The following is a 25,413-nucleotide window of genomic DNA, read 5'->3' on the forward strand; positions in this document are numbered from 1 at the left end:
CAGTCTAGTGATGCAGCATGGTGGCTCAGTGGATAGCATTCCTGCCTAGGAGCACTGAAGTCCTGAGTTCAATCTTGGCCAGGACACTATCTGCAAGGAGTTATTATGTTTTGACTGTGTGGGCTTCTCCCATACTCTAGAACATACAGGCTGCTTAACTGGCTTTTGATGAAACCCAATTGTGTGTGAATATATTATGGACCTTAGATTGTAAGCTCCACTTGGGCAGAGACTAATGCGCATGATGTATAATCTTTGTAAAGAGTTGTGTAAATGTGTCAGCGCTATATAAATAACAATAACGTAACTATAGAGGAAGTGTTTGTGGTGTTGGCCAGTGGGGCTTGAACCACAGGGTCTGTGTCATGTATAGTATAGGAATCCCACCCCCATCTGCTAACATTATCCTATCTGAGAGCTAATGAGGAGAGAGGGACAAGAGCAGACAGGTGAGTAGGGGAATGGGAAGTGGGTTGCGCCAGGTGATCTTTGTGTGCCGGGTCCCTCTGAAGATTTTTTTTTTGGGGGGGGAGGGGGTGGTGCTGCATAGTTATGCCACTGATAAATAAACAATAATAATGAAAGTATGGCCAAACTGCTGAATTTCTGACTGGCCCCCAAGCTCATTGTCTTTGTATTATTACTGATAATTACTGGTAATTACGCACATATTATGAGGGTTGACTTGTATTGTCATCTCAGATAATCATTGGCATAATTAGAAGTTACTACTACCATCTGCAAAATCATTTTGGACCCCTTATCTTTGGGAATAAGACATTTCTTATAAACATGTATGGAAACAATTTAACAGTCAGTAACCAACTTGGCCCCCTTTACCCCCTTTCCCGCAATGATAAGCGGCAGGGGCAATGACAAGGGAGAGCAACCTAGGGGTAGGTAGGAGAGGCACCTGTCTGGCATCCCCTAATCGTTGCGCCCTAGGCAGGTGCCTCTTCTGCCTTCCCCTAGTTCCAGCCCTGGTGTCACTGTATAGATACATGCAGCTGATATGATAGGACCGTACACTTTGTAGGACAACAACATCTGGAGGCCCACTAGCTGTCTATGGAGGTCCTGGAGTAGTTTTGCATTACTTGGTAGCATTTATGAGTCACATATCATACATGCTGTTCCGTCCCTTTAACAAAATACCTATTTAAACACAGTGTCTATGATCCTCACTAAAACCGGCCAAACCAAAAAGAAATTGTTGTAGGACAGGTTTCCTTTTGAAGTTCAATAGAAATGATATATTGGAAACTTATGCGCAGTTTGACGCGCCAACCAGTTGTCATTACACGGTTAATGAGAAGATACTTCCTACCCTAAAGCACTTTTGGATACATAAAAGTGACAGGAAATGAGTTTCAGATTTATTTGAACATGAAGAAAAATACCTTTTCTTTGTAGCGCATTCTCAACGAGAGTCATTCATGAACTTTCTTCTACATGCTAATATGAAATATATGGCCATGTGATGTAGGCATAAGGCATAGCTTGCCAGGCTAAAGGCAACCTCTGTGGTGTCCTTTTCAAAATGTAAAGCTGCCCATATTTACCCAGATCTGGTTGGGCAGGTTGTCTGATTTTGACCGTACTGCCTACTGAATATTACAGTATGGGCCTTCTCAACAGAGTATCCTGAGAGCCTGTTGGATAGATGATTGGACATGCTTGAAAATGTAAGCTGCCAACAGTCTGTAGAGTATGGGGCCCCTCAGATGGACCAATATCTGCCCACAAATCAGCCAGATGTTAATTGGGCAGAAGGAAAGTTACAATCAGAGGGGGGGGGGGGGTGGGTGCGAAATGCATTTACCCTGGGCTGGTGTGGTTCAGGTATCCGGTAAGCCTTTACAATCACTTGGGGGTGCCTAACATTTTAAAGGAGAAGGAAAAGTACAATCACTTGGGGGTGCCTAACATTTTAAAGGAGAAGAAAAGGTTCAATCACTGGGTGGTTCCACATCTTAGACACCCCCCAGTGATTGTAATCACTTGCGTGGTATCCCTGGCTGGTGATCCTGTTAGTAGAAAACTGCACCAGCCTGGGGTACCTGTGAGCGAACTATCCTCTTCTTTCTGTCTTCTTTCTTTGTGATCCCAGGGCCAACACATGCGCAGTAGAGGGAAAAAGCTGGCTTCTATTGTTAAAGTTCGGCTTTTCACTCCATTGCTCATGCACAAGTGGCACAAAGAAGGAAGAAGATGGCTCGCTCATATGTACCCCTGGCCAGTTCAGTTTTCTGCTAACAGGAGCACTGGCCCGGGGTTTCAGGTAAGTGATTACAATCACTGGGGGCATAGGCGGAGGATGACTTTTTTGTTTGGGGAGGCTAAAGATGGCCCATACACAGACTGACCTACAGCTAAGGCTGATGCCACATGCGGCGTAGGGCTGATTTTTTCGGCAAGCGGAAAAACGCCTGCCGAAAGTTCAGCCCTACGCCTGCTACTTGTGCCTGCACCCGAATGAATGGGATACGCTCGGGTGCAGGCACATGTAGCCGATATACGCATGAAAACGCGAGACTTTGCATTCTCTCGCGTTTTCGTGCGTATATTGACTACATGTGCCTGCACCCAAGCGTATTCCATTCATTCGGGTGCAGGCACAAGTAGCAGGCGTAGGGCTGAATTTTCGGCAAGCGTTTTTCCGCTTGCCGAAAAAATCAGCCCTACGCCGCATGTGGCATCAGCCTAATGTGACACTTAGTGGATTCACTGCTGGTGTAAAAAATTTACCTCCCAACTACCTCTGGCAGTTCCCACTGACTCCCAGGGATACTGTGCAAAAGTGCGGGTGGGGGGGATTTTTTTAACCCTAAAATGCTTAGGATGTAAAAGCATTCATACGTGCACTTCTGTTAGGGGTTCTCTATACATTTGTGTTCAGTTAGGTTAAAGGGGTAGTTCACCTTTAAATTAACTTTTAATATGATGTAGACACTGATATTCTGAGACAATTTGCAATTGGTCCTCTTTTATTTTTAATGGTTTTTTGGTTATTTAGCTTTTTGTTCAGCAGCTCTCCATTTGGTATTTCAGCAGCTATCTGGTTGCTATATACCAGGTAGTGGTTTAAACAAGAGATGGGAATATGAATAGTTAAGGGGCTGCATGGAAAAATAAAACTGTAGCTTCACAGAGCAATACTTTTTGGTCAGTGACCCTCATTTGAAAGCTGGAAAGAGGCAGAAGCAAAAGGCAAATTATTCAAAAACTATATAAAATTAACTAGGAAGACCAATTGCAAAGTTGCTAGGAATAGGCCATTCTATAATATACTACAAGTTAACTTAAAAGTGAACCTCCCCATTAGATGTGTTTAAGTTAGCTTTATAGAAAGTGAGGCAGCAGGTACTGACATCCCAGGCACGTTATATACAGCGAGACACAGTCTGTACATACAAAACCAGCAGATTATATGCAGTGAGACGCAGTCTTTATATACAAACCCAGCACATTATATGCCATGAGGAGCAGTGGGTACTGAGGGCAGATATTCAGGCCCTGGCACTATAACACTTACACTGATACACAACATTGGCCCCACTGTAACTTACTATAAATGAAAAAAACAATGACAAAAGTAAAAAAAAAAATAGAATGTACAAAAAACCATAACAAATATATAAAAGCACAATGAGCTTTGTCAGGGGGAAAAATTAACTTACCCTCCATCTGTTAGGGTAGGGGATATTATAAATGTCAGATGACAAAAAACAATTTAATTCCAGCTAGTGGGTCAGCCTTTAGAACATATACAGTATAGTACCTGTGGGATGAAAACTGCAGCAAAGTTCAAAGCTGGTTCATGGGTAAAGTTACAGTCTGCAGATTCTTCTTTTTTAAGTCTTCATTTCTGCAGTTTGCAAAATTTCCCGATCCCTGTCTGCATCTGTGTCTTGATTGGTCAATTTTACTGTCTGTCAAGAAAGCTGTGCTCTGATTGGAGAATATACTAGAAGAAAGATCCAATCAGAGCACAGCTGATTAGAGCAGAACCCGGAGCTTGCAGGGACAGGATAAGATTTGCAGCACAGCGCAGAAACGGAGCCAGGTTTTTTTATTTTATTTTTTTATTTTTAGGGTGCCAGAGCAGGTTTGGGGAGGCTTAGCCTCCCCAAGCCTTATTGAAAATCCGCCTATGACTGGGGGGGCTAACATTTTGGCACCCCCTAGTGATTGTACCTTTCCTTCTCCTCTAAAAACCCCATTGGGATGAGGAGCGCATCAGCGATTTGATGCAGTCCCAACAGACTGTAATCCACCCACCCACTGGCCAAACGATCAAATCAATCCGATTTCGGCAACCCACAAGTTCTCACCCAAAGTGTCATAACAGGATTCTGGGAAGAAATTCCTTTAGGCTCTTAGATAAGTCCCATTTACATGGGTTTATCCTATAGACTAATGCTGACCCACTGGGTTTTCAATGCAAAAGCCAGGACAATAGCTGATCAGATTCCCAACTACAAACCAGCTTCACCTTTCTTGGGGCTCATCAGTGTAGTGAAGGGTTTTCTGATCAGCTTAGGTAGAGCCAGGAGTGGGGATACACAAACAAGCTAAAAGGGTTGAGGAGACCGCCTCATACGTATGCAAATGTATCCTGGCTTTTGCATTGAAAACCCAGTGGGTCAGCATTAGTTTATAGGATAAACCCATGTAAATGGGACTTATCTAAGAGCCTAAAGGAATTTCTTCCCAGAATCCTGTTATGACATTTGCATATGTATGAGGCGGTCTCCTCAACCCTTTTAGCTTGTTTGTGTATCACCCAAAGTGAAAATCTTCATGTGTATGGCCACCTTACATTGTATTGTCTCTAAAAGGCCTTATGGGAATACAAAACAAATTGCTTAATGCTTCCCCCTTGTGGTCAAAGTTTTGAAACTCAAACTTGCATTTTGCTCCCAGCCACTTCAGAAAGCAACCTTAATGTCTGTTTGGGAAATATTCTCAAAAAGAAAGAAGGAACAAACCAAGTCATTTTCCAAAATAATAACATAATTAAGTAGGTGTCTATTTATACTGGGATGATACAAAACCTACTTTATATAGGAGCATCCAGTTTGCTCTTGTCCAATCACCTATATCTGTTAATCAGTTGTTTGCTTTTATTATTCTTATAGCATTGGCCTTCAAGAGCTAAGTTCTAACTGGTTGCTGTTATTGGTACAGGCCAAACCTTACCAACATCACTAGCTGCTTCCTGGGGTACTAATAACAGTGCCCTGGTTACATAACTTATCATGGCATGCTTTTCTGTGCCCATGTAGCCATCTAGTGGACCATTTTTGCCATTACAAGTTGAAACAATATCAATTTAAAGCAATTGCGGTGTTTCTTCATCCATTCTCAGGATATCGGGCTACAAAAATCTCACACTCCTCTTTCTTTTAAGATGTATTTGTTAAGCTGATGCACTTGTAAGCATTGCTGGGGCCCTACATCTGATTCTGATCAGGGCACTCTCTGCAAGGAGTATGTACGTTCTCTGTCTTAAAGGCTTTCCCCCAGTAATCCAGTTTCCTCCCACACTCCAGAAACATACAGGCAGGTTCATTTACTTGTGTTGAAATTGCCCCTAGCTTAGACTAATGCCACACATAGCGTATTCTCGGCAAGCTGAAAAAAGGCTTGCTTGAGAATATGCCCCTACACTGGAAAATCCTCCTACCTGCGCCTGCACCTGAAAGCACTGAATACGCTTGGGTGCAGGCACATGTAATCCATATCCTCAAAAAAACATGAGACTTTGCATTTTCGGTGGATATTGGCTACACTTGCCTGCACCCGAGTGTATTCAGTGCTTTCAGGTGCAGGCACAGGTAGGAGGATTTTCAAGCATAGGGGTGTATTCTTGCCAAGCGTTTTTCAGCTGAGAATACGTTCTGTGTGGCATTAGCCTTAGAGTCTAAGCTTATTGCGAATGATGAACAATCGATGTACTGTCTAATATATAATAATATTATAGGCACTGTTATGGCAGCTACAAATATTGTCCATGGTACTAATAAAATAAACACTTTATCTGTGCCCAGTTTGTCATTTATTTTGCTTGTATGAGGCCCAGACTGGCAATTTGTTTATTCTGGCAAATACCAGAGAGGCTGCTATAACATACTATAGACAGTCACTATTTATTGGGCCTGGTGGGAGCTTATTGGGTCTCTCTAAACTTGAAATGCCAGGTCTTATTTGAATCCCAGTCTGAACCTGAATCTGGTAGTTTCAATTCAAATGGAGAAGCTCCACTCCATTGCTCTCAGCTACTATCTTCTGTATCTCTGCTCCTGGATTACTTGCTTACCTGGAAAGGACACCATACACCCCTCCACAGCATGCTGGACGAGAGTATAGTGGTGGGGTGCAGTTCAACAACATTTAGTGGGCTCCAAGTTTCACCCTCCCACTCACCAACAGCCTGACTCACACAGACATGATGACTTCACACAGTCCTGTGAGTTTCACAGCTTAGCTTTACATTGTTGTCGTGCCCAGGGACTTTCTATTAAACACCCTAATAAAACAGTTTAGTAACAAACCCCTTTAGTACCAACATTTAACTTAAAACGAATAAAAGAAAAGTAAACCTGGTGTCAGAGGGCAGGATCCCCAAAACTATAAACTATTCCAGGAATATTTCCTTAGGCATCTATCCCTTGTGATTGACATTTATTTTGCATACAGATGATTTCCATAAAAATGAATTGAAACTGAATTTTATTTTTCTGGGTAATTTCTAAGAAAATGAATTATTTCTGGGAATTATTGTAGCCGGATGCATGGGTCCTGCCACAGCCAGTGCCATAGATTCTTAGACAGAATTCCAGCCTATAGCAGGTAATAAATATAACACTATAGCACAAATTTGAGTCTTTGGACAATATATAAATAGACCTGAACTAGGTGAGGGGTGTGGAACCTGCGGTCCTACAGCTATTGCTGAATAATAAATCCCCACTTCACACCAGCCTTACTACTTGACCATTCATACATACTGTATCACTTATCTTTCTATTCAAAAACCTCTCCTATTCATGTTATGGTATCTTATTTAAACCACTGCTAAGTTGCTAGGGTAATTTGGGCCCTAGCAAGCAGATAGTTGCTAAAATGCCAAACTGAATGTTGCTGAACAAAAACCACAAGTAATGAAAAATAAGGACCAATTGCATGTTGTCTCAGAATAGCACTCTCCACAACATACTAAAAGTTTATTTAAAGGTGAACAACCCCCTTATTATTATTATTATTATTATTATTATATTATTTATATAGCACCATCAATTTACACAGCGCTTTACAGAATAGAGGGGTAAAAAAGACAAAACAGTTAACATGTACATATAAACAATTCACAAAAATGGTTTGCAGTTACATTAGATGAGGATCGGAGACACTAGGGGGAGGGCCCTGCTGGCAAGAGCTTACATTCTAAATGCCTACATACACCTGCTTGCCTGACTTGCAGACAGACAGACAGACAGACAGACAGACAGACAGACACTGCCGAATACCCTAATACTTTCACTGTCATTAAGAAGCAACTGTAAAATTAGAAACAACATGAAACAAAATCTATTCAAATCTATTCAAAGTCTATTTTAGCATTAAAGGGCATGTCAACCCCAAAAATTAGTTTTTGCCTAATAAAAGAAAACATAATTCTAAGCAACTTTCCAATATGAATTTATTAAAATTGTTCAATGCTTTAAAAGTTAATTGTAAATGTAATTGCTATTGAAAGCAGGATTTGCTGAACTCCTGGTTGTTACTTTTAAACAATGTTGCAAAGGTCAGTCTCCTCCAGCAAGTCAGGTCTGTCAGTCTGCTGCCTTGTGTTACATTGATTCAAATGCCAGAGCCACCAGGGTAGGGAATAGAAAAGGACAGGCAAACACTGCTTCTAATAACAATTATACATACAAATAACCATTACAAATTTGTAATGAATGTACAGTATATTGCTTAGAATATAGTTTTCTTTTAGTCTCTTTTATTGGGCAAATTATTATATTCTGGGTTGACTTGTCCTTTAAGGAAAACCACATAGAGCCCTATTGGTACATTTATATATTAGAGTGTTACTGCACATGACATGCACATTGTATTTGCAAAAAAATCCCAGATTTCAATGAGAGCTACCTGGAGTGTTACCCCCTTCTGAACTGTTTAAAGAATACTTTTGACTTGTCAATCACACTCATTGAGGATCAGTAACTAGCAGCTGGGATGATTGACAGGCAAGGGCAAACCTCGTGGCTAGCACAATGCTGCCCAGTCATTTGCTGATGCCCAGTCAAGTGCAAACCAGCGCACCACAAGGGGGAAGAACCCCGACTTTATGAAACCTGACCATAGGGTATCGGTTACTGATTGCTTTATATGTTACTCTGTATGTCCAATGTATGAAACCCACTTATTGTACAGCGCTGCGGGATATGTTGGCGCTTTATAAATAAATGTTAATAATAATAATAATAATAGGTCCAGCAGTGGGTTGACTACCTCCATATGCTGTTCGTGGCTTTTAATTTGACAATTAAACTTTCAGATATATAGGCAGTTACAAACCCAGAACCCAATGGTTCTCCTCAGTGGTGTCAATTTGCACCCCTGGGGATCATGGGCAGCAGGAAAGCCAGTGTGGGGAACATGACCCCCTAGGTACTCACAGGGCCCCCACTGGTTCTCCCCTCTGGAGAAATATAGATACATTGTTTTTTTTAAAGGCAAAACATATGGTAAATGGGGTTCTGTAATATGTGTCAGTGTTGTTATATCTTATACAATGTATATCACTCAAAAAACAGCAATAATAGAATTACACACATTTATATACATATATACATGGATATTCTTGTACAAAATCTAAAAAGATGGATGCACACACAGGGCTGTATTTTCGTGCAGTCGAAACAGGGTCAACTGATATAGGCCCAACACATATTACAGCCCCACAGAGTAGTAGTTAGAAATAGTGGCCTGTGGCTGAGGGATAGTAGGTATAGTAGGGAGAGATGGTGCCTATAGTAGCAGTGGGATAATAGCCTCTGGGAAGGGACTGTGGCTGTGGGATAGCAGGTATAGTAGGGAGAGATGATGCCTATAGTAGCAGTGGGGAGATTATAGCCTCTGGGAAGGGACTGGGGCTGTGGGATAGCAGGTATAGTAGGGAGAGATGGTGCCTATAGTAGCAGTGGGGGATAATAGCCTCTGGGAAGGGACTGTGGCTGTGGGATAGCAGGTATAGTAGGGAGAGATGGTGCCTATAGTAGCAGTGGGGGGATAATAGCCTCTGGGAAGGGACTGTGGCTGTGAGATAGCAGGTATAGTAGGGAGAGATGGTGCCTATAGTAGCAGTGGGGATAATAGCCTCTGGGAAGGGACTGTGGCTGTGGGATAGCAGGTATAGTAGGGAGAGATGGTGCCTATAGTAGCAGTGGGGATAATAGCCTCTGGGAAGGGACTGTGGCTGTGAGATAGCAGGTATAGTAGGGAGAGATGGTGCCTATAGTAGCAGTGGGATAATAGCCTCTGGGAAGGGACTGTGGCTGTGAGATAGCAGGTATAGTAGGGAGAGATGGTGCCTATAGTAGCAGTGGGGATAATAGCCTCTGGGAAGGGACTGTGGCTGTGAGATAGCAGGTATAGTAGGGAGAGATGGTGCCTATAGTAGCAGTGGGATAATAGCCTCTGGGAAGGGACTGGGGCTGTGGGATAGCAGGTATAGTAGGGAGAGATGGTGCCTATAGTAGCAGTGGGATAATAGCCTCTGGGAAGGGACTGGGGCTGTGGGATAGCAGGTATAGTAGGGAGGGATGGTGCCTATAGTAGCAGTGGGGATAATAGCCTCTGGGAAGGGATATAAAGGGGGAGCTAATATGGTAAGATGAACAGACTAGATTAAGCCCCACAAAGTTTTACCCCTGCCACCACAAAATACAGGCCTATACACAGTACACGAATATGCACATTTATAAATAAAATTGGATTCAAACACTGCAGGTCAGAGCCTAGAACACTGAGAACAAGCCTTGTTCACTGAGGGGTGCAGAGATGGCTGGATAATATTGGGATCATTTCTGGGCTCATAGTCTTCATCATTGGCAATCATTTCTTTAATTAGAGAAGAGATTGCCATTTCAATATTTACATTCTCCTGTAGAAGATAGAAGAAAAAAGATAGATAAAACAGTGTGAGAGACAAGGGGGGATGGAGCAAGGAGCACTTTTCGGTCAAGTACCGTCAATGAAAGTGGTTTAACGTGCAACTGCCTGCAGAGAAATTGCAGGGGCACCAGTACTTAAAGAGGTAAATGAACCCTAATGTGAACTGAATACAGATGATGTGTGGCAGTGATGTGTGGGCTGGCCTGATACCCACGGGTCAGGTGGGTTCGGGCTGACCTTGCCACATCAACTGCAGGTTGTGGGCGGGTTTGGGTTGAGCGCTTCCACTCACCCTCACACTGCCAGCGGGTCTATAAATAGTGGGAGGAAGCCGGGTAGGGTTCAGGTTGGGTGCGGGTTGAGTATTTCTCGACCCGCACATCACTAATGAGTGGAGAAGATGTACATGCCAGTATCTTAGTGCCATAAGTGACACGTGTTTGCATTCTTACCTTGGCAGAAGTCATGTGACTGTGACTAAATCCCAGCTCTTCGCCAAGCTGCTCCAGATTTGAAGCGGATGTACCCAAGGGAACTTGGTCACACTTGTTCCCAAGAAGTATGACTGGGATGGGGTTCCCATTCTGCAAGCACACCTTTGAATCTAGATCTTCTTTCCAACGAGACACCGACTCCACTGTGGCCACCCGACCTAGGTCACATACCACGAGGGCACCCACTGCCTCACGGTAATATAGCCGTGTCATGTGACCAAATCTCTCCTGTCCTGAAGGGAAATACAAAGTAAATCACAATACAGTGTTTTGGAACACATGCATTCTGTGGCGCATTTAGGCATTTTAATTGGCAGCTGCATGTAACGTTGCACATCATAAAGAGTACTCACAATAGACACAACAGACAAACAAAATTCATCTATCAGTATTTCACACTGGTGTCCATTTTTAACTCCCATAAACTTTGGGATAAGAACTAATTTTAAGAAACTGTTTATCAGTCAGTGTCCCACTGGGGCCCTCACAAGGAGACACAGGGTACAGTAATGTGCGGGTCACGAATAACTAACCCGACCCTAACCTGCAAAAACTTACCTGCACCAGACCCTAATCCACAATATGGTGCCATTGTAGGACCCGCACCCTGGCCATACTCTCGTCTCTCCTGTACTCTACTTCTGTGTGCACCGTAAGTTCCAAGAAAGGGAATCTTTAGGAGCAGAGAAAGAGAATACTTTCCCAGTCTGACCTGCACCCAACCTGCAAGAATTGCCCAAATTTCAACCCTAATCCACCTGACCTGAGGGTAAACCCACGGGTCAACCTGCACATTACTAACAGGGTATGCTTACTCTATAGTTACATCTCTGGAGAATCTGTGGGAGATGGGACTATCCCTGTTTTTCTGCACATTACCCATGCTATGGAATTTGCACATGACATGAAGATGGAAAGAGTTGCTCTGGGCACGGCCAATACCTTTGGTCATTTCCGGCTCCCTTCCTTTAGACCACTGGAGTGCACTATGCCTTTGCTGCAGTGGGAAGAACACCTTGCAATGTAATATTTACAGAAATATGTAATACTGTATGTATCTAATATTCTGTGGAGACAGGGGAGTACTTAGAAGTTATAGGGTCACACAGCCAAATCATTTCCACCAAAGCCCCCCAAGATAAAAGTACCCAGAATTGCTTGTTCCCCCCTCTAGTATTGAGAATTTCTGTATACAGCTCTTACTCAGTGGACTAATCTAGTTTTGTCATAAAAATGTGGAAAGGATCACAATGTATCAGGGCACACTGTAAGTTGTAGTTCAGCAGCAGCAGCTGCTGGACAAAGATAAAACAGCCCATCTTAGAATCTAGGAATAAAGTATATGTAGTACACTAGCTTCCAACATCAAAATAACAACTAAACTATACTCAGAGTCCAGGGCCATTCACATTCACAGCATCCGAACAAGCCATCAGCACAACTCCTACAACTTTAGCTCCTATGCGAAAATGTTATAATATTCATTCATAATTACTGGATATACTGCCTTTGGGCAACTTTAGCTATTTTAAAACCATGAGCTGCCCTAGATGTCTATGTGAAGAGGAAGTCATTAGAATAGGCCAGAATCAGTTTCCTGTTCGGTAGAGCAGGAAATGGAAGTTATTAAATTCATCTCAATCCCATAATTATGACTCGCATTTAAAAGACAGTAAAAAAATTATGAATAGGTTACATTCTATACACCTTGCAATGTAGCTCTAGTTCCCCTTTGATATGCATTATGTACAACTGCAGAGTGCCCCACAAAGTCTGTCCTCTCACCTGCAATGTCCCAGAGTTGCAGTCTGACCATGGTGTTCAGGTCCCAGTTTACAATCTTTAGAGCAAAGTCCACCCCAATGGTAGCCCTGTAGCACTGAGAGAAAACGTTGTGGACATAACGCTGGATGATTGACGTCTTTCCCACACCAAGGTCACCCACTACCAGCACCTTACATAGAATTTCCCTCTGGGGAGACCCCATCATGCAAGCTGCTCAGAGACACACCAGTCAATAGTCACTGTGCTCTCTGGATCGTGTGCTCTATAAGCCTGGGTGTGTGTGTGTTTGTGTACTCAGCTTGGCACAAGTTGGAATTCTGCAGAGAAGTGAGGAAAAGTCAGTATGTGCATTAGCACATTTCTCCTGAGTAAGTCTACAGCGTGCCCCAGAGGGGCTATGATATACACTGTCAGGGGGTAAATTGCCTCCATCTGGCATTCTAGCACACACCAATATCATTTTTGGACCATGCACACATGGGCTCTGAATTATTGCCCTGATCATTTTTAAACCATGGTGATCGGTTGTTAAGTCGATCGGACAAGTTAGAAAATTTTGAACTTTTCAGACTTTTTTTTAACCCAAATTAACTACAGTAGAACCCCGAATTTATGTCCCCGGATTTTACGTTTTCCCGCCATTTAGCTCTCTTCCCGGGATTTTTAACATGCCTCTCGCTAGCAAATTGCTTCTTTTTCAGCTAAAAAGGGCACTTACTTTAGGAAGTAAAGTTTTCCCATCGTGGGCGCCATATTGGGAAGGTCAGAGTCACCACTTTCGGCTGGTAATACACACTGCGCATGCGCACCTATCCTGGAGCTTACAAAATATCGCAAGATATTTCCCTGATTTTACATTTTCCCATGGTCCCCTGAAAAACGTAAAATGGGGGTTCTACTGTATGTAACTTTACCTATGTAACTATAAATAAATATAAGTATCCTGCTATAGCTATGCAACCATATGTAAACACAACTGTATATTTCTCTTTACAACTAAAAAAGCCAGCATAGGAGCAAACAGCAATTAATACTATAACCCTGCATGATGTGGACCTTCTCTTTTTTCTGAACATACAGGGTTACTTGAACTCCATGGATTGTCTGCAAATATATTATAATATATATTAATATATATCTGGGCCATTGCCCCCAGTCCTTGGTATGGTTCATGGAAAAAAAGGCCCAGAAAAAATGTAATAATTGATCTTTTCTGGTTCCCTTTTCCTTTGGGCCCCACTGCATTGGCAGGGGGTAAGAACAGGCACTGTGCAAACTAAGGCAGTATGCAGTTTCACAGGAAAATATACAAATATTTATTAAGAAAAACAAAAGAAAACAGGAAATCTCAGGCCAGTTAAAGTAAGATTATATGCACAGGGAAAAAGAGGTGGAAGAAGTGTGAAAGGGGAGAGAGAGTGTGAATGAATGGGAAGTGAAATAGATGGGGGATGCAAATAAAGAACTGCAGAGAGAAGGTGACTGTAAGGTTAGTGCCACTTAGGTGATTTGTTGCCTGCTGTGACACTAGTAATTATCACAAGAATTGTATGGGAGCTGCTGCAGAGACCACTGTGATTGGCTGCTTGGGACCTGACGCTACAGGCAGCTGGGCACACACATGAGCTTGTGTTACTGATAACAAAAAAGGGCCACTATTACACATATATAAATCTACCACCATTCCTTGCAGTTAACCCCATTTGTTACCAAGTGCTGCTGAGGCTATTTAACTTGCCTAAATACCTGTTATCCCTATTTTGCAATGTGTTCTTAGCCTTGAGTCACAGTAGACTACCTGGATATTCCAGCTGTGCTATTGGATCATAAAGGCAAAGGAGGAGACTAGTAGTAATACTACTAATAGCATCTCGCTCAACCAAGCTTTAGTTGGAAGAGAAGTAAATAAGGTATAAGCCATGTATTTGTACCGATGGTGCCATCTGCTGGACTATAGTAAAAAAAAAAACTCCACAAAGCCATGGCCCCTCTGGATTGATCCACACAACTGTGAATACATTTCTTAAAGGAGCAGTATACCATCTTGTGCAATGAATGTAGTAGGTATCCTCTTTTCCTATTGCTTTAATCACAAAAAATCCCAGTGGTTTTTCTTATTTCTTGAGCTAAACAGGGAAACTGAAATTACTCCATGTTTGATTCTGGTAAGGTAAATCATTCCCAGTGCACAGATACTGTAACCCCCAGCATATTGGACTTCCGCTTAGAAAACATTCACGACAGAGAGTAAAGGGAAGGGGTAATCCTAGCAATTATCCTAGTAATTATCCTTATAATTTACTAGAGGGAATACATTATAATTTGTAATAGGAGCAGCCTGTGTTTTAGCTTATTGGAAAACATTGTAAATTGAAAATTAGAAACAGGGACTATTTAGAAAATAGGGAAAACTGCAGATGGAATAAAGTTGGGAAGATGAAGTGTAATAAGTTAGTATCAGAGTAATATAACAATTGATGAATGTCTCCTCATTAGTCTGTGGGCTCCTCATCCTCAGACCAGCTGAGATCATCATCATCGTCATCAGAGAACTCAGGTTCTGGTGGCTTCTCTGGGTTGATTTGTGGCTCTTCTTCAACTGTAATCTGTGGGGAATGGCGAGAAAGCTCCAGCCGCCCCCAAGTCACTGGATCAGCTTTCTTCATTGTAATCTCCACCTTTGTGGGTAACAAACTGACAGTACTTTTGCCAATATCAATAACCTAAGGAATGAAGAGGGAAAGTGTCAGTAGAGACCATGACAAAGCTGTGAGTACAAAAACAGCCTTGCAGCCACACATATTGTACAAACAGGAAAAGCAGGCCAAGCCCTGGTGCAAAAGCTGAACTTACCCCCCACAACTCCACTTGTTTCCTAAACTCGCTCTGGCCTTGAAAGGAAATCTGAATGTCCAGCTATAAAAAGAAATATGCAAACAGCTTGTTAACATATGAACAGTCTCCTGTTGTGCCTCTGCGGAGCAAGGTGTAGGTGCCATTGTTCTGCCTGAGACATAAGTATACAAAATGAATGGGCAGGACTTTCAGGGGTATTATGAATGTATCTGATCTGTGTTTTCATTCTTTATAAAGTGCCTGACACTTTCCAAACCATGGTGGAAGTATTTTTTGTGTTGGCATGTTCACATACATTAGCTCAAAGAGCCATCAGGAAATGTAGAATCACTATGGTCTTTTTATGCTGATACCAATCTATGTTCTATGGCATGAAATGCTATAAATGTTCCACATCTGCTGGCATTTGCCATGAATCCACAGATTGCCAGTGTGGGCCTGAAGTACTTGAAGCATGTGATCATATTGTAAGAGGGATGGAAAAATATGCTTGTGAGGCGCCACAATTACTCTTTAGAAATACATTAGAGGGCATTAGAGACAGATATGAAGGGATCGTTTCATCTATAAAAACATCGCACCAGAGGCCATCCCTTCAGACTGAAGGAACATAACATTCAATTGAAGCAGTGTTGATGGTTCTTGTTGGTAAGGGCACAAAGTTACACAGGTTACATAGCAGATAACAGATACACTCTGCAGAGTACAATGGTGTTTTATCTGTTATCTGCTATGTCACCTGTGCCTTTTCTATAGCATTTCTATAGCAAACACACCTGTTTTAACAGTGCATGGCAGCTGTTAACATTGTATTTTAATTACTTTAAAACACTTTTATTTTTTGGTTTTACTGCTCCTTTAAGGGGGGCTCGACTGTGCTGCACTTACTTAAATTATCCGGGCCCCCCTGCTGACAGCACCTAAAGCTGGAAGCTTTTCCTTTACACTCACTGCACTGCCCACCCCATTCCCAAATAACCCAGCCCACCCTCAGCGATGATTGGCCCAGCCCACCCCATCCTGGATTGGCCCAGACCGTCCCCACCACAGACTGGCCCAGCCTACTACCAAACAGGATTCGCCCAGCCTACCACCAACCTGGATTCACCCAGCCCTCTCCCATAGAAAACAGGATTGAAAAAATGAGGCAGAGATAAAAAAGTGTTGGGCAGAATAATATGGTGAATAGGAGAGTGAAGAGATTGGGAGGAACAGAAGGGGAGAGACAAGTATGTAGTGAAAACTAAAGAAGTGAGGAAAGGTGGGTGATCCACTGGCAGAGGTGAAAGTGTGGGTGAAATATGGGCAAAGGAAAGTTTAAGAGAGAAGAAAAGTAGGATAAGTACATAACAGCTGAAATGCTGGAAAAAGAAAAGACATAGGATAGTGTAGAAAGCAGGACAGAAAAACATAAAGTAGAAATTAGAGGACAGCAAACACAATAAGAGAAAGTGAGCAGAATTTTGCACTTGAACATTTTTTTCTATATGTGAGCCCTAGGCTGCTTGTGTACATAGCAAGGCAGCAGTATGTGTGTACAATATTGTGCTATCTATGTGGAAGGAGCCCTGTATGTAAGTGTATAGATAGGTTGATATGAGTGTGTGCACTGGCATTCATTTGGAGGGGTTGGACTTGATGGACTCTCTTTTCAACTATATGCCTGTTTTCAATTGTTGATTGGTATGAATATGGAACCTTGACTTTCCAGTGGGGCATAGATGCGCCCCTATCCAGTGACACCTTTACAGTTTTTGCCTTTTGATTGGCAAAGACTGGTTACTGGGTTGGTGATAAAGAAGAATAAAGACACTGAATAAAAATACAAGGCAAAATAGTATGGAAAGTGGGGCAAGCAGTCAAAGGATTTCTGGTGGGCCCTTCAGACCGACACTGGATATCAGACTTTCTTAACCCAGTCCCTTAGAGTTCCCTTACATCTCTTCAGCCCCCAAAAGTGCTAGAGTTAGAATCCTCCGTGTCTGAGACCAACCAATCACTCTGAGAAATGCACTTGTACTAATGACAGAACCACCTATAACACATATATACATATAAAAATCTCTGTAACGTATACTGCTCTGGGATCCATGAACGGACAGTGCACATAACTTTGCCATAGGCTGTATTTTATTGTCTGGTTGTTATATCAGAAACTCTATGGTCCATCGACCATGCCATATCACTCAAGTGTACAGTAATACCTTCTGGTTATACATTACTCCACAACTGTGGGACATTTTGATTTGATTAATCTTGTTCTTTCACTTACTGCTGTCTGATTCGCTAGAACATGGCTGAGCTCCGGAATTGCTGTCTTTGCATAAATAGTAATAACAACCACGCTGCTTGTCTGGTGCCAATCATAGCGACATGAGACTGCCTGGAGAAGGGAGCGGCATTAAAAAAAAAAAAAATAATGTCAGATGGATTATTGACTTCAGCTGCAAGGTATAAAATGGGCAGACCATGTCCCTATAACCCTACATTTCCATCTGCTATCCAAATATATCCCCAAATCCATGCATGTATGGTCCAATTTTGGCCCATATTTACTCAAGTTCCTCACACACTTTCCCAATAAACCTATCAACCCCCCTGCCCTATTCACCTGTCTGCCTGTAGTCTTTATCCAAAGGTGTTTCCCTGAGGCGCATCCTCGCTGATCCAGGAATTCATTGAAGTCACTGGTCTTGATGTTACAACAAGACCAGAACTTCATCCTGTGAAGAAATACACAATGATAATTGGGAAGGGCAAGATATGAAAATACAACATGTCTTGCAAGAAGTGATGGTTATAATAATATATTCCAGCATATTCTGCATATTTCCAATAATACTCAATAGTTGGGGGTCAAAATGTATTAAGACAAAACCAGAACGCAATGAAGCAGTTAGGAAGGCTACAGGCTTTTAAAATGCCATGAATATTTTCATCTTGGCCACAGGCCTCTAGTTGAAGAAAACATGTTTATGTGATGTTAAAAGGATTGCATTAAGCACTGAAATTAAAAATTCAGGAGATACATAGGCACAGTTACTGATAATTGGCAGGGCATTTTTTAATGCTGTGTTAAGGGGGAAGCTGAAAAAAAAGATGCAGGTAGGAGTGATATAGTAAATTACCCTTCATGGAAAACTGGCACCCCTGGGTGATGAATACAGGTTCCTGCATCACTTTCTGGCCCCTGATAAACCTGTGACAACAGAAAAATTTCACAGTATGGAGCCAGTCTCCATTATATACACAGTTAGCGACCTATTAAATACTGTAGGCTCACCTCTTTGCAGCCTGCATGTTTACATGTCGTTCCAACACCTATTTGGTCAGTTTCAACTGCAAAAGGGAAAGCAAGATAAGAATTTGTCTTCAAAATTCCTTCTTCCCTAAGGCTATAGGCTAAGCGAGCGAGTTGATCACCTGCTATAGATCTCTGCTTCCACGGGCAACTAACCACTCCTTAATGCTTGTCCACTGGCAACAATAGGAATCACTGGTGGAAAGGCCTATGCATTGCTTTGGCTTTCTGAAATCACGCAAAGTTGCAGAAGGAAACTTTACAAAAAGCCGAAGCAATGCGAAGGCCTTTCCACGGCTAACTTATATTGTTGCTGGTAGAAGGGCATTTCAGAGAGGTTAGTCGCCTGTGGTAGCAGGGATCTATAGCAGGTGACTAACTCGCTCTGTAGCTTTACCTTCCCTAGCCTTAGGGAAGAAGGGATTTTTCTTGCTCCGTGGGACATTAGCCTAAAATAGTGCTGCTCATTTACCTTTCTGCACTTCTTTCTCTTGCGGTTTAATTTTCAGTTTTTCCAGCTCCTTCTCAAGTGACTGGGACACTTTGAGTACAAGTGGTTGCATTTGTTCTTGAGCACTGAGGAAAAAAATGTTTGTATTAAATATTAATTGCGCTCTTACAGGGGACAGGTAAAGCTGAAGGGAGGACCGCATCAGCCGATGCAGTCCCTGATCCAACGAAAAATCAAGCCTGTCCGATCAACATCTGGCCAATTTTTGCCCAGATATCAGTCAGGGATGCCAGCTGGAGGGCCCCGTACACTGGCAGATAAGCTGTGAACACAGATCGTCATCTGCCTGTGTATGGTCACCATTAGTCATGCTTTATCTCAAATAATGGAGCTTTCTATTTGAATATTGATAAGGAGAACCCCCATACTTGAATAGAAGTTGCTTTGCTACTCTAGGGGTTTATTGCCAATGAACAATAAGTGATGGTTGGAAATGCTAGATGCCCTCTTTGTTCTTCAAAGCAGAGCTCACAAACACATTGAGAAGTAAGATTTACCCTTCTGCCTGACTCCTATTTACCAGTATATGAAATGTGAGAAAGTTTTGTCAAAACATAAAGTAGCTTTATACTGGATCAACAGTACTGTTAGAACAATCAATGGAAGGACGTTTATTAACTTGTTAACAATTTTATGTCACTTATCTCACACTGCTACACTGACATCATGACGCAAGCTGCTGACATCATCACATAACTGCAACACGTGATGACGTTTTTGTCAGCGTAATTATGTTGGGTGGGATTATTGTGTCTGCTGGACATAATTCAGAGGGTTTCTGCCTGGTTTTCTGAATGTTGAAACCATGCAGAAGGTTTTGACCTGGACAGCTCCTTGAAAAACCAGACAGGTGGCAATCCTACTTATGATTGCCAAGTATCCAACCAGAAATCATGCTATACTGGATCCAGTATTCTGGATAATCCAGAATTTATGGCAAACATGCAGTACTACAACACCTATGTGACTAATGTGTGATTGTACAGGAGATGAAACTCCATACACACAGCACAGCATACCTGGTATACAGATTGTATATGGAATTCTGCATTTCTCATGTAATCACAATACCTGGGCCTCTCCTTTAACATTTTTTCTGCTGATTTGGGACCTTGTACGATTATATCTGTTGTGCGATTTGATTTGGCATCTGATACACCCTTGTTTCCACAGATTTCCGGCTTCATTGGTTCTGAGGGCTTCTCATTGCTGTGTAACCCTTTAGTGCATCCCTAAGTGGAGAAACAAAAGAAAGGCACATTCAGAGGAAAGGATTGTTATATAAGAAAGAGTACTTGGGGAAAATAGATGGGTATACAAAGAACAGGGATTTACTGAATCCAGGATTTTGTTTGGGGTCTGGCCAAAATATAGCATTTTTTGGATTTGGATAAATTTTTATTATTCAGTCAGTCAGAATTCAGACTGCCCAGAAGAACTAATGGTTATAAATCTTTAAAGGTAGATGATGCCATTCTGTCAATTTTAAATCTATTTATAACCCAATATATAACCTATATTAACTCTATCTTTTTTGCGGTATTTGGCTGAATTTAAAAAAATGACGGATTTGGTGCATCCCTAACCAAGAACTGTGTAACAATATTTTCATTACAAATTGTAATATTTCTATGGCCAGAGGACTGTTTCTTGTATGGAATCATCTTAATGTCTATGTTGATGTTCTGCTATACAAATGGCTTTTTTATTTTCAAAATTTATTTTGAGACACTATTTTCAGTATGTACATTATGGTTGTCTCAGGCCCTCTAGCTTTTGTCATACTGAAATTCCCAGCATCCAACATACATAAGCCCTGATACAGTATCTGTATTTCATCCACCCTAAGGGCGAAGACACACGGGGCGATTAGTTGGCGCAAATTTTTTAAAAAGTTATGGCAACTAATTGTCTATGTGCCATTAGTTGTGGCAACTAGCATAGTGACCTATGACAGCTAAATCGCCATAATTAGTCACCACTACTGAGTTTTTTAGGGCAGTGATGCACGGGGAGATTAGTCACCGCAAGACAAATCTTTGTTGTCACGGGCAAGTAATCTCCCCGTAATGACATCCCACCGGCTAGAATGTAAATCGTCTCTCAAGGCAACTTCGGCAACTCATGGCGCCGCGTATGCCAACCCAGTGGCAATTTACATTTTAGCCGGTGGGATGGCATTGCGGGGAGATTAGCCACCCACGCCAATGGAGATTTGATGCGGAGCGACTAATCTCCCCGTGTACCCCTGCCCTTAAGACAAGAGCCCCGGCACTGGTAGATACCCCCACTCTTATCCAACTACAGCTCTAGAGACACAATAATATGGAAAGAACTATATAGATTGTAAGCTCTACAGGGCAGGGACCTCCATCTTTGACTCTTAACTTATTGCAACTGTATCTTGTATTTATTTGTATTTATTGTTATACTTTGTATTTATCTATTATTATTTATCTTAATAACCCTGTTTGTATTAACCTATTCTACTTTACAGCGCTGCGTACATAAGTAGCGCTTTATAAATAACGATATACATACAACTATCTGCAATTACTAAATACCCAAGGAGTGCAGGGGGCCAAGTAGGGCCCCAGTTATTGAATTCCATCAATATATGTTTGCAGAAAATGGTTATATTTACAAAGGTTTACAGGCATTTAAATGAATTTGGGGTAACTGTTAATTACACCACTTAGAGGAGCATAATAATTTAAATTGTTCCCCCTTTGAGAGGGAGTAAGATTAGGTAAAATGTTTCTTTGGGTATGCTACCAATAAGAGGATTTCCATAGAAGGGCATACAATCATGTATATGGCATTTATACGGAGAGGCTAATGCTCCCAAGCTTAAATAATTCTCTGCCTAAGGCGATGAATGTTTATAACCACTAAACTGTATACATTGTATGAGCTTTGAATTCTTCCAGTTTTTATGCAGACAGCAGAACTGAAAAAATCTTACCGGAATGGCGAGAAACTCTGAGAAGTCTGTGGTGCGTTTCTTACAGCATGACCAGCCCTTAGGGCAAGAGAGAGAATGGTAAGATAAATGCAGAAGAAATAAACAGATGCACCCTGGATTGAAGGCAATTATTACATAAACTTACTTTCAAAGCATCATGAAATATGGGGTAACCAGGGTGAAAGAGACATGAATCTGAGAAAAAGAAATGGTAATTAATAAAGCAGCCAGACCCCCACAAATATGGCCTCCCTTGATCCCATGCACAAGCCATTCCAATCTTTCACACGGTGTAAGTGCTGTGGTGTAGTAGTGCTGTGGCCATTTTTCTCTCCCATATACTGCCATTTTATAACCAGAATTCCAAATTCCATATCCTCACAGCTGTTGCGAGTTGTGCCTTAAAACTGGCCATACATGCACCAATTTCACCTTTATACCTAAATTACATTCATATTTCTATGACTGTATCTATTAACCGTATTAGAACTGTAGTTGCCACAAGGGTTGCCATACACCCAAAATGTATTGTTTTAAAGGTTCATAACTGGTCCTTTATGTAACCTGTGTTATGGTTTCATATACTGATCAAAATGTCAACAGCATCCTTGAACAAAAAGCCCACACAGTATCTGTCCCCGTTGCCAACTTACAAAAGTGGTAGTAACTTTGATATACAGCAAAGGAAGCTCAAAATTTGCCAGGCTACAAAAAGTGCACCTATTTCTATAAAATACTTTAGAGAGCTTGTTCATACGGGTACGAGATCTGTTATCCAGAAAGCTCTAAATTACCAGAAGGCCATCTCCCATAGACTCAATTTTAATTAAAAAAAATTAAATCCTTTCTGTCCTTTTTCTCTTTAATAATAAAATAGTACCTTGTACTTTATCCCAACTGAGATATAATGAATCCTTATTGGTAGCAAAACAATTCTATTTGGTTTAATTATTTTGTAAATAAATATTTAGTACACTTAGGGCTGTGGCACAAGGGGAGATTAGTCACCCGCGACAAATCTCCCTGTTCGCGGGCGACTAATCTCCCCGAATTGCCATCCCACTGGCGACAATGTAAGTCGCCAGTGGGATGGCACATGCTGCGCAGGCGATTTCGGCAAATCGCCGAAGTTGCCTCGTGAGGCATTTTCGGTGATTTGCCGAAATCTCGCAGCCGCGTGTGCCATCCCACCGGCAACTCGGGGAGATTAGTCGCCCGCGAACAGGGAGATTTGCTGCGGGCGACTAATCTCCCCGTGTGCCAGAGCCCTTAAGGCACAGAGATCCAAGTTACGGAAAGATCCTTTATCTGGTAAACCCCAGGTCCTGATCCTGAGCATACCTAGTACACACCACCTTTATTGCTGATTGGACCTCACAACAGCAAGATCTGATATCCACTGTTAGGTATCAATTAGTAATGTTAGTTCTCACCAGTCACCACCCCCCAAACTTGAGTCATTATAAAAACTGGAAAGACGCCCAGTCCTGTGAACATCTCAGGCTGTGCACTTATATAAAGCTGCTGCCTCAGCAGTGACTTCGCTGGAAGTTTCTGGACCCCCCCACCCCCACCAATATTTAAAGGCATATTTTAAAGTATCTGAATTGCCACAAGTATTGTAAGCTGTGCAGGTCTAGTTAACTTGACACTGGTGTTGTCAGTAAAACTGAGTTATTAGTTACATGTCTTTTTTCAGTTTAAACTAACTACGTCACTTTTGATGTAATATTTGTGACATCACAGATGCTTCCAAGCTTCTTGAATCCAATTTTACACCAAGATGGCCTTTATAAACAGAAAACTGTATTTCTACTCCACGATTTACATCGAGTTGTTTTCAATTTTTCCTCGTCATTATCACTTACAGAAATAGTGCAGGCAGTGCACAAGTGGGAATTCCACTCTCTGATAACCTGGAAAAGACTGCCAGGCAACAGTGCAGGAACAAGTATTTTGAAATATCAGTGTCCAAGCTAAATGCAGTGATTAATGTATGGCTCTCAAGGAATCAGGGGGTTGATTTCTGCCTCGAGCACCAAGTTTAGATTGTAAATGCTACAAGACAAAGCCTGTGCATCTGATGATTCTGTGTACTACACTGGTTGAAGATAGTGGTGCAACAATAAAAACTATAATAAAAGAATAAAGAGTTCTTGGGCAAGCTTTCTATGGCTACTCTGGTTTCCACCCACACTTCACAACATACACACAGGTTAACTGGCTCCTGATAATCAGTGAATGTGAATGTAGCGGAGCAGAGATCTGAAAAGCATGAATTTTTTGTGCCGATCTCCGCTCCACCAACTTGGTGACTTTTTATCTATTAAGCCCTAAAGTCACATTTTGGTAAAGTTGCCCCCTAATCTCTGTAAAGCAGTGACAGAATATGTTGGTGCTATATATATTAAAAATAATAATTACATTACTTCAGGGTGATCATCTCTTAGTTGATCCGTCCTGTGGCAAAACCAGGGGAACTTTCATAGGCATAACTTGCAATCCCTCACCTGCATTGTTGTCTGTGGGGTTGAATCTCTGCCCGCATCCTTTGTTATAGCAGAGCAAGGTCATCTCCTTTGGTCCCTGGGTGGTTTTCAAGTCAAGATCCTGACAACTCATGAGATCTGCTATTTATAGTCAGCTGGGGAACAGAGATACTGATAAGAAAGAAAAAGGCAGGCTGGGGAAACAATAAAAGCACTGTCTAGAGCAGAGAACTGGGGAAGTTATACCAGGCTGAAATATGACAAGCAAGATAACAAACTTGGGTTTATGAATCCATTTACCACTGGCTCATAAGGGCCAAAGCAAAGACAAATTGCTTACAGTTAGGAGAGAGGCAGCAGGAGAATTTACAGCTATAAGCAGCAATATAATAAATAAGTCAGCCAATAAATGAGAGAATAAAGGGTTATGGTTACCTGTTTCAACAGAATGTCTGGCCACAAAGGGACAGCAAGAGCACGATGAGCTGATAGAATGAATGACGGTGCAGGCCTCACACATGGCTCTATCTTTAGACTCAGGCTAGTGACAGCCCACAACCAAAAATGGCAAGTACAACAGCTGTGACAGGTGACAGACAACAAACAGCAAGACACGAGAAAGAAGGTGGCAAATGGAAGGAGGAGTATTGAGTAAGAGAATCTGCAGGGAGGGGAAGGGAAAGAAAACACATAAGGGAATGGGTGCAGGTTACGAAAACACAGGGTGAAATGTAAGCAAGGAAGTAAAGAGTTAAATGCTGCGGGGCAGAAGGAATCATGGGAATGACAGAACGGGAAATCTATAATTTACAAAGAGAGGCAAA

General features: G+C 41.9%; 2 protein-coding genes across 3 annotated transcripts; both read right to left on the reverse strand.

Annotated features, from left to right (window-relative positions):
• Positions 1–9,804: 9,804 nt before the first annotated feature.
• On the reverse strand, positions 9,805–13,354 carry LOC100496061 (ras-related protein Rab-32-like). Its single transcript, XM_004916815.4, has 3 exons — positions 12,468–13,354; positions 10,641–10,915; positions 9,805–10,177 (listed from the first exon to the last, which is right to left on the reverse strand). Exons 1-3 carry the CDS (start codon positions 12,670–12,672, stop codon positions 10,025–10,027), a joined length of 633 nt encoding a protein of 210 aa, XP_004916872.1. The 5' UTR covers positions 12,673–13,354; the 3' UTR covers positions 9,805–10,024.
• Positions 13,355–13,759: 405 nt separating this feature from the next.
• Positions 13,760–25,410, reverse strand: itgb1bp2 (integrin subunit beta 1 binding protein 2). 2 transcript variants are annotated; one of them, XM_012968686.3, is made up of 12 exons: positions 25,025–25,410; positions 24,611–24,760; positions 22,246–22,295; positions 22,101–22,157; positions 20,207–20,367; positions 19,097–19,200; positions 18,607–18,662; positions 18,452–18,522; positions 17,935–18,046; positions 17,596–17,706; positions 15,321–15,383; positions 13,760–15,190 (listed from the first exon to the last, which is right to left on the reverse strand). In XM_012968686.3, the coding sequence occupies exons 2-12, from the start codon at positions 24,720–24,722 to the stop codon at positions 14,960–14,962; spliced, it is 1,128 nt and encodes a 375-aa protein (XP_012824140.1). In that variant the 5' UTR covers positions 24,723–24,760; positions 25,025–25,410; the 3' UTR covers positions 13,760–14,959. The 2 variants fall into 2 exon arrangements, with proteins under 2 accessions (XP_012824140.1, NP_001072688.1); NM_001079220.1 differs by having other exon boundaries at positions 24,611–24,744; positions 25,025–25,050.
• Between the last annotated feature and the right edge of the window lie 3 nt (positions 25,411–25,413).

This window comes from Xenopus tropicalis, chromosome 8 (assembly GCF_000004195.4).
Source record: "Xenopus tropicalis strain Nigerian chromosome 8, UCB_Xtro_10.0, whole genome shotgun sequence".
Lineage (NCBI taxonomy): Eukaryota > Metazoa > Chordata > Amphibia > Anura > Pipidae > Xenopus > Xenopus tropicalis.

Coding starts and splice junctions, on each gene's coding strand:
- itgb1bp2 (XM_012968686.3), bottom strand. CDS start 24,722: ATGAGTTGTCAGGATCTTGACTTGAAAACCACCCAGGGACCAAAGGAG. Junction 18,047..18,451: donor GTGCCAGTTTTCCATGAAGG/GTAATTTACTAT, acceptor ATTTCTTCACAG/GATGAAGTTCTGGTCTTGTT. Junction 15,384..17,595: donor TTCTAGCGAATCAGACAGCA/GTAAGTGAAAGA, acceptor TTCTTTTTATAG/CTGGACATTCAGATTTCCTT.
- LOC100496061 (XM_004916815.4), bottom strand. CDS start 12,672: ATGATGGGGTCTCCCCAGAGGGAAATTCTATGTAAGGTGCTGGTAGTG. Junction 10,916..12,467: donor GCAACTCTGGGACATTGCAG/GTGAGAGGACAG, acceptor ATTTCCCTTCAG/GACAGGAGAGATTTGGTCAC. Junction 10,178..10,640: donor GTCACATGACTTCTGCCAAG/GTAAGAATGCAA, acceptor TATCTTCTACAG/GAGAATGTAAATATTGAAAT.